At 40.2% G+C, this 9,514-nt stretch overlaps 1 protein-coding gene across 1 annotated transcript; it reads left to right on the top strand.

Moving 5' to 3' along the window:
- Nucleotides 1-241: 241 nt before the first annotated feature.
- LOC102307389 (eukaryotic translation initiation factor 4E type 3) lies at nt 242-9,514 on the top strand. Its single transcript, XM_005943849.3, has 7 exons — nt 242-575; nt 1,589-1,661; nt 7,641-7,735; nt 7,897-7,957; nt 8,044-8,110; nt 8,187-8,342; nt 8,731-9,514. The coding sequence occupies exons 1-7, from the start codon at nt 391-393 to the stop codon at nt 8,775-8,777; spliced, it is 684 nt and encodes a 227-aa protein (XP_005943911.1). The 5' UTR covers nt 242-390; the 3' UTR covers nt 8,778-9,514.

A 9,514-nucleotide genomic window follows, 5' to 3' on the forward strand; every position in this document is an offset into this window, starting at 1 on the left:
AGCGTCGGTATCCATACTATCGGTATTTGATTGATCAACCCACTTCAAATGATCATAACAGGTAGGTTTAATACATGTACTGAGCATAGCCATGTCCCCTGTAGACAAAAATTAGATTATTAATATGTCCCTTGTACTTTCGTGACTGCTATTTAGATATTTGGGCCACCCGAAAATGATGCCGAGTGAGCTCTCATCCTTTTTTCCCCTCATCTCCTGGGTGGACCAACGGCGACGTTTCTGCCCAGTGACGCAGAGACGTCAGCAGTCGGTGGGCGGAAAAGCGGTAGTGTGTTTCTGTAAGTGCAGATAAAGGCGAACCGGGTGTTTTTTTTTATCAAGTCCTTTCATACAGGGATAACGTACGACTTTAGTTCCGAGCCTGGTGAAATGGCGGTTCCTGCGGGTCAGACGGACGTCCAGATGGACCGCGGCGCTCTGAGCGGCCAGACGGTTTCCTCCGAAAACAACATAGACATCGACGAGAAAGAGTTGGAAAACATCACAAAGAAACACCGAGAAGAAGACACGGCGACGCTGCCTCTGCACTCGCCTTGGACGTTTTGGCTGGACAGGTAGTGATATTACTGCGTCTCCTTCCGCGTTGTCTTTGAGCTTTGAGCCCGGCACGAGCACAAACAAAGAAAGAAAAGAGAAAAAAGATGAAGAGCGGTGGTGGGGAGAGGGGTATCATTGTAAGGCCACAGCTTTCCCGGAGGCCTCCCGCAGCAAAATATAGCGGGAGAAGTGTTCGCATCTAACGCGACCTTGTTGTGTTCCCGGGTCCTGACAGTCACTCACAGTCCGCAGGACAAGTTCGCCTTGACAGGTTTTAGCCATTCAGACGTGCAGCAGAAGTTACTTTGATTAGCTTCTCTCAGCAGGGGGGGAGCGCAGAAGGGAGGGTTTGGGGTGAAACTGATAGTTGTTGCACTTTTCTTTAAAACCTCGACGCCTTTAAAGAGCCCAGGCTCATCTCTCGTTGTTTTCACAAACGGCTAAGTGCAGCTAATATGCGTCTTTTATTGCAAGGCTTTGCTACATAGGAACCCTTGCTCGGTGCAGTTTCGTCCTAAGCCGTCATTAAATGCAGCCCTAAACGTCGCATGGCTTCTTTTTTTTATGAGGTCATGGGAATATCCCATGTTTATCATGGATACTTTGCTGGTTATTGTTGATTTATTTATTTTAATAATAACGCTTTTAGCTTATGTATTTGCTGGCAGGAGTTTTATATAAAAAATGAGGACTGAAAAACACCCAGATTATAGAAACAATACACACATACAATAGTTACCTGCTAAAATATACGTTTGTATGTTATCAACGTATATTTTAGCGGTTTTTGTTTTTGTTTTCATTTATCCTTTTTTTATGTTCTTTTTCTAACAAAGCTCTGTAACATGTTACTCAGTCTTCGTCTGTCTATAAAGTCAAGCAAGTGAAACTTATTCAGCAGTACTTTATAATAACAGCGGCTGCATCAAGCATATCTGGTGTCAGCTTTTTAAATATTACCATTATTTCCCTGTTAAACGCACTGTATTGTTTTTGGTGTGACATTAAGTCGTTTCATGTGTTCCTGCAGGTCACTGCCCGGCACCACAGCAGCAGAATGTGAGTCCAACTTGAAGAAGATCTACACAGTGCAAACTGTTCAGGTGAGATCTGGCGCCAGCTTAAAGAGTTTTTTCATCTTAGGAGCAAAGAGATCAAGTGCGTGACTCTGCTAAGAGTCAGAGCCATTTGAGAAGAGTTTCTGTGATGTAAGGGAGCGAGCAGGTCAGAGCCACAGTGGGTGCAAAACATTAGAAGTGCAGTGCAAAGTTAACTGACAGCTTTTATGAAGTGCATTTCAGCCGTCTGTGTTATACTGAAGTTTTTTTTTTTTCTTTTTACTTGTATGTGCAAACTTATTGTTTATTAATATCACTAATGTGACTGACTGTAGCTACTGCTCATGCTCGTGTCGGTTACAGTGCTTTGATATGATGCTCTGAAGGCTTCTTTTGTAAATGAAGAGAAGACGCTGTGTTATTTTTATCAGGAATATCAGCAACATGCTCTTAAACTTATTGTACGAGGCTTATTGATGATTTACACTTAAGTAAAGAATCTACGCCTTAAGTCATAACTGCAAACCCATCTGAAACCCTACAGCATAACCTGACATGTACCTCCTTATAGAAGATGCACATCAGCGCAGCCCACAGCCACTGTTGGCCTGATCAAGGCTGTGGATTGCCTTTTTAAATTTCTGGCAACTTTTTTGCTGCAGTTTTTCAGTAAGAGAAGTAACAGTCATTGTCTTAGTATAAAGAATAATAATCATAGTGTCAATATAAGCACTCATAAATGTCTGCAAATTTCTGGAGGGAGGCTGCTGAGACCATTGGAATGGGGCAGCTTGTGTAGATGACATCGAAGGCTCTACAAAGATTCCCCGCAGAAGTCTAAATCAGGCTTTACGATTGTATAGTTCAATGGAGTTTGAATCAAGCAGCTGGAAAAAGCAACAAAGTGTGATACAGCCGGGCTCATTCTGGAGTTTTGTGTGTGGAAATTCAAGCAGCGTGCAGAATGCGTTGCCATTAATTACAGCTGCAGTGGTGTGAAGCTTTATTCGGGCGAATCAGATTTGTTTCTTAAATTAATTTTTAGGACGGACTGTTTGGGTTTTATCATTTGAAATCACAGAGACACTCGCGATACACAAAAGCATTACGTTGCTCGTGCTAACGATGATACCACAGAACAGCACTTCTGCAACGCAGCGCAAGGCAATCTGTGACACAATGAGATCTCTGTGTAACTGAAGATGGAAAAATTGACACAATAAAAAAAAAAAATTAAACTGAGAGCAAGGATTCTATTTTTACCACATTAGTGTTATCAGTGTCTGCCAGTATTAATATAATTATTATGATTATTGCTCCATTTTAATAATGTGAACTCTGTTTATTTGCTCTCCGCTGTTGTCTCATTTTTCCTATTGAGTTTTGTCTTCACTGCAAGTTGGTTAGCATGTGCTTGTCCCTCTGTCGTTCACCACGAGGAGTCATGAAGTCGCAACTTAAGTTAGTTTGTTTGGCTTTGTGTCACATGAATCAGTTGTTCACCAGCTACAAGCTGTGGCTGGTAACCCTGCAGCTCACTGGATCTCCAGAGCTAAAAAGCTGGTTTTACTGCAGCAACAACCTGGCCAGTAAGCCTCCAAATACATAGCAGATATTAGAATGCCTGGGCAGCCCACCCATTTAAAGAGGAAGGATGATATGAATTGCAATCAGTGTGCCTTTTCCATATTTGCAAGTGATCAGATCAAAATGTAAAGCCAGACGTCACAAACCTGTCTGCATAATTTGCCGTTCCAGTGTTGGCATTGGTGTCCATGTAGCTATGCTGGTGAAACAGCCTGATAAATTGGTTCCTCCAGCTTTGCCTCTTTAGAAGCCACTTCCAAAAGTGGCAGCAGATAAATTTATTTCAGTTTCTGTCTGCAGACTGTTGCCCTCTATGTTGTCCTCCACAGGGCTCTGTTGGTAGCAACGTGGATTCTGCTAAATATGTCTGTCACTCTGGATCTGCCGCTGTGCTTTGCATAGTGAGGGACTTGAAAGGCACTTTGAAACCCAATTTGGGCAGGCAGAGCAGGTGGACTGAAACATGTCTGTAGAAATCCAATTGGAATTGCTTGTCAAACTAAGACCTAATTTATTCCTCAAATTCCCCCCACAAGCTGTGGAAAATGCAAATAAAAGCAGATTGCCATAAACTGTAAATCTCATAAACCCCCATTTTATTCACAAGACACCATAGAAAACATGTCAAATGTTTAAACTGAGAAAATGTACCATTTTATGTGTTGTTGTTTTTGTTTGTTATTTTCTTTTTTTTAAAGGTATCTAGGTTTAAGTTGAATGGCTGCCACGTGTCTCAGAATAAGGTGCGACAGTGTCATGTTTACCACTGTGTAGCATCCACTTTTCCTTTAGCAAGTGTTGGGAGAGGGTTTTTGTCCCATTCTACATTTTTCATTTTATTATTTATCAAATATTTTGAGTTGGTAAAAGGACTGGATTAGGACTGCGGCTATTGGTTATTTTAGTAATCAAGTTTTCTATCAATTATTCCATCTGTTAGAAGTAATCAGAAAAAATGTGTCTTTGTCTTATTAATGAACAATAACAAATATCCACAAGGGAAACAATGATTTCATTGGGTTCCATTGTAGAAATCGTAACGTTCTTAATAGTTTAACTGCGTACATCTGTCAAAAATAAACTGTTTCATTGTATCTTCATGTCATATTAAAATCATATTTCTTTTGAAATACCAAAATAAAGTATCACAAATACAGTAATGTAAATAAAATAAGATGGCTTGCACTCTGGCTTCTCCTGGATGAGGCAAATTTGGTGCATTCATGTGTTTGTGTATATTATATCAAATATTAATTAAAGCTGAAAAATAGTGTCACTAAGGCCTTGAAATAATGATGGTCTAGTACACGCTGTCATCTGTAATTGCTTCAGGTATCACTGTGATAGAAGGTGGGGCGGCTGTTGAAGAGTCATGTCATGTTACTGTTGCAAAATGTTCCTCCAGCTGTTCCTTTTTAGCACCAGTTACTTTGTAATTACTTTTATTACCCTGGTTACATATTCTTTGAGATTTGTTGCTGCCATCAAATTAAAAATGAGCTAATATTTTTCATGAAACTGTAAAATGTCTCATTTTAGGGAGATCTGAGGACTTGGCGTCCCAACTTTTTGGAATTATTTTAGATTTGTTACCAGAATCACATTTTCTGAGCTTTCTTTCTTTTTCTCTTCTGTCCACACATTCAAAACATCAATATTGAAATTATGCAGCTCCATGTATAATGGCTAAAATGATCAACTGTAAATTACAGTGAAGTCATTAAAAAAAGAGAGCGAGAAATTGTTTTTGTAGCACTGCAGAAAGGTATTTTTTAGTTTAAGAAAAAAAAATAAAAAGAAAGAAATGGGGATGTCACTATACCAGAAATGTAGTAGTTGATACCAATGTGTTTGTTTATTGAACACAATTTAATACCACACTAAAGAAAAATGGGGAAAAAGTAATGTATGAATGATGATGATAACAATAACAACTGTAATAATGATGGTAGTATTATATTTTATTGACATGACACTAATATGAGGTTTAACTGTTAATGTCATTCCATTAGCTTAAGCATTTATATAACATTAGACATTGCTAGCATTTAACCTTTGGTCGGAAGTTGATTTCACAATAACAGTGTCTGCTGTTTGAAAGAAAATGGTAAAGAGTATTTTGGGATGACGCGAGAAGGATGACAATAACACTCTGTATGCTGTTAATATGAACTGAAACTCCTTCAGCTTGGATTCTTTGAACAGATCTGGATGGCCATGTTTTAGGCTCTTTGCTAAATTGGAAGCGTTCCCAATGTGACTTTTACAAATCAGTTGTCACCCCTTTTTGAACCTTGTCAAGCACAAAGTACCAGCTTACCTGACTCTTATTGTGTTTCTTATCAGTGACATGCCTATAAAGAAATCAGCTCACCATATTTAAGCATTTACACTTTTCATTTTAATCAAAGGTAGCTAAATTTAAGTTTCCACCACCAGGGGCCAGGGTTTTCTTAGAAACCTTTAGTATATAAAATGCAGCCTTTGTTACGATGTTTAGGTGGTGCAGTCCTTTTTTTAATTAATGAAAAGCTACAGCCTTTTTCTGATTTAAGTCGGTCTTATTGGAAAAATAAAAAAGAGAACAAATGGACAATAAAAGCAAACGTAGTTACTTAAAACAGATTTGCTGTTCAGCTGGCAACCGTCCATTTATGTTCACTCATTTATTACTGCCTGCTAAATCATTTATCCCTGTATGTGAGCACACTTCACTGTGACTCAGCTTTGTGGCTTTTACACTGAGGTACTTTGTGCTGGGGTCCCTACAGCAGATGGATGTTTGATTTGACACCGGATGTATGGATCCAGGCTTCAGACCAGTTCTAGGAGTACACTAACTTGTGAGCCTCTGAGGCCGGGTTCGTGTCTCCTCTGATTCTTGAACCAGGGATGTTTCAATCGGTGTAGAGCCGGTGCCAGGTGCTGACACTGGTGCTAGCATTTATACCCATGTGTGGTGTTGTCTTGGTTGCTCTGCAGCTTTCCCTCCAAAATATTAGTCGTGAGTTGATAATTTGCTTCTAGTTAATCATAAAAATTGTGAAGTAGCTAGAAATGCAAGAGAGAAATCAGCTGCACCAATCGCAGGCATTGCGCGCTGCATTGATGTAGCATGCAGTTACATTTCTATGGAGGTGCATATTAGGCTACACATAAGTTGTGGTATATGGTTTCAGAAGGGTTTGCAGTTACAACAACCCTACAGCACAGATTTAATATGGAAGTATAATCCCGCTGTAAGCCGCATGTATTAACCACTTTACTTGATGCTGAAAGTGGGATCTTTATTTTTGTTTGCAAAGATGTATCAAGCAGCTACCTACAACTACGCACATATTCTGTATATTTGTACCACACCATTAGCCTAACAGCAAGTGCATAGCCTTACATTAATAAAGCGTAACATGACAGCATTTTATTGTTTTACTCTCCAAGAGCTGTCTCCAGCAGTGGGAGTCTGCTACAACTTTTTTGTTTTGTTTTTTTTCTTCCCCCTCTGGGAGTTTGTACTTGTCATGATATGGGTTGCCTTCCAGGTGCAGACATTGTTTGGTGTCCCACTGACATTTTACCCGTTTCTCGTGTTTCACGTTGGCCTGCGGATGCACTGAAAGCCACACTGACTCACTACACCGTCTTATGATAGAAGTTACTATTGCAATTCATGTCTGTTTCTGAATCCAGCTGATATCTATATAATACAAAACATAGATGCACCATCCATCCAATTCCTTCCACTTATCAAATTCAAAGTTGCACAGGGGGAGGAGCCCATCCCAGCTGTTACACAATGAGCGCACCCTGGACAGGCCACAGACGGGCTGAGAAGGATGACAATTCATGCTCACATTAAGTCTAAGGCCAAATTCAAATCACCAACAATATGCATGTGCATAAACTGTGGGGCTACCCATGCTAGCATAGAGAGAACAGGGAGACTCCACAGATCGCAGCGTACTGGTGGATTTAAACCCAGGATCTTGTTGCTTTGATGCAACACTGCTGACCACCACACAACTGTGCCATCCAGTCATTGGCATGTAGGCACGTGGCTCTCCAAGGCCCTGCCTCCGCTTTCCTCCCAGATCTACACTGGAACCTACTGGACTCACTGGTTTCCCTTTCTGTAACCAGTCCTCTTTTTAGATGCACGAAAATGTAAAATGCTACTAATGCTTTAAATCGACAGATGTTTTGGACATTAGGTCATAACAGTTGTTTCATCATTCTGCTGATAGCTGTAGTGAATAAATTTGTATTAGATACTTTGTTTAAAGCCAGTTTCGATTTAAATACGACTTAGCTTGTCTAGCAGAGAACACTGACATTAAAAAGTCCTTCCATGTATATCATGATCAAATGTCCATTTCTGTGCCAGCCACAAAACTCCAATACAAGAGCAGCCATTATTGAGCTGCTTCTCTCTGTTTGCAGATGTTCTGGAGTGTATACAACAACATCCCTCCAGTCACAGCCCTGCCTTTGAGATGTAGCTATCACTTAATGCGCGGAGAGCGGAGGCCGTTGTGGTGAGTCTGTCAATATTCCAGTATTCACGGGTGTGTAGAGATGAGCAAATGAAAAATCTCTCATGCAGCAGCTGCTGTATAATACTCCCTGATCTTGATTTTAAAAAGCCCTGTTATTTAATAGGCTACACAGTAACGTGTTTTAATCTTTTACACAACAGGGAAGAAGAGAGTAATGCAAAGGGAGGCGTATGGAAGATGAAAATACCAAAAGAAAGCACTGTATGTGCCGCCCTCTGATTATCTGCTGCCATCATGTAAACAAATCTGAATCATTCATGAGCTTTTCTGCCTTTTTCCTGTTTCAGTCTGCAGTTTGGAAAGAATTGTTACTCGCTACTATTGGAGAGCAGTTTGCAGATTACTGCGCCTCAGGTTTGTTTAGTTCTTAAAAAAAAAAAGTAAATCGCATAAGTGGATTTACTGTTAACATCGCTTCTCTTTTTGACAGATGATGAGGTGGTTGGCGTCAGCGTTAGCGTCCGGGATCGGGAAGATGTTGTACAGGTGTGGAATAGCGATGCATCTCTCGCTAATGAAGCAAATATCTTGGGGAAAGTTTATGAGCTGCTCCCGTACATATCTTTTAAAGCTGTTTTTTATAAGTGTAAGTATGCCTGTTTTTGTTTCACTTGTACTTTTGAATTCACGCTAAAGGTTTAAAGAGGGAAGCAGGTACTCTCTTTATGGTATGAGGTAGATGAGAGAATAAGAGTAAACTGTGCATACTTGAAGGACCTAACCAGAACATGTAAGCATGTCACAGAATGATTTAAGAAGGGTGCATGGCTGTAGGCTGATCAGGCAGCAAATTCCCCCCATATGCCTTCTTACTTGCTTCACATAACACATTGAGATGGGCTCTTTTTGTCTCTGCCTGTTACATATTTGTAGCCAAAAATGTAATGAGCTACACTATTTAAGTGACAGTGTATAAGTTGTAGCTGAGTTCTGTTTCCTGCGTGTGTAGTGATCTAAATTTGTGTGTCTTTCAGCTCACATGGAGCATCATGCCTTTGAGGGAGGACGCTCAAGACATTAGATTCTACTGCCGCCCCACCCCCCCTTTTTTTTTTTCTTTTTTTTTTTAACCTGAACTCTGTTCCTGCCTTGGCGTGAAGGCACTGTCCACAACCTAATCGAGGATATTATTTTGCTCTCAACAAGGAAATGTTATCAATCTATTTTTATAACTTTTAATGACTGATGCCTTGTTTCATTTAAATGTGGGTCCTAACAGCTCGAAACTCTCGAGAGAATGTTTATCCAGCGTAAATCTCACCCCGAGTTCGTTACTTCACGTCGATTTTTTGCCTTTCCTGCTACACTGAACTGCACTGCCACCATGGTCCCGTCATGTGCACAGACTGTGGACCTCGCAATTTTATTCCTGGTAGAGGTAGCAGCTACTTAACCTAGCTAGTTTCAGCTGTTGTGTATGTTAGACGTATGCATTCATGTCGTGTTTTAATCAAGTCTGCTTTTTCAGTGCCAAAGCACTTTCCTGCCATTTAAGGAGCTTGTATCTTAATGGTGAAGGTGTCGTTTGTATTCAGCTGGACATTTGCCACTTGGATGGAGGTGGATGTCCCAATTGGTTTCTTGAATCTTCATCAAGTGTACATCAAACTGAAATCAGGGTAACATTTCAAAGATATTGCACATAGCTGCCAGTTCCCATTATGATGTTATCTAGTTATAAAGCTGTCATATAGCACAGATGTGACATTCAAAGCCTGCATATTTGGCTTGTGATTTTATCTTTTCTTTTTTTTTTTT

The sequence above is a fragment of the Haplochromis burtoni genome, unplaced genomic scaffold, assembly GCF_018398535.1.
Source record: "Haplochromis burtoni strain Fernald_Lab_line unplaced genomic scaffold, NCSU_Asbu1 Contig_245, whole genome shotgun sequence".
NCBI lineage: Eukaryota > Metazoa > Chordata > Actinopteri > Cichliformes > Cichlidae > Haplochromis > Haplochromis burtoni.

What these genes read in the sequence shown, in the direction of transcription:
- LOC102307389 (XM_005943849.3), top strand. Translation starts at nt 391, where the DNA reads ATGGCGGTTCCTGCGGGTCAGACGGACGTCCAGATGGACCGCGGCGCT. An exon ending in TGGACGTTTTGGCTGGACAG is followed by an intron (nt 576 to 1,588) that starts GTAGTGATATTA and finishes GTGTTCCTGCAG; the next exon opens with GTCACTGCCCGGCACCACAG. An exon ending in ACACAGTGCAAACTGTTCAG is followed by an intron (nt 1,662 to 7,640) that starts GTGAGATCTGGC and finishes CTCTGTTTGCAG; the next exon opens with ATGTTCTGGAGTGTATACAA.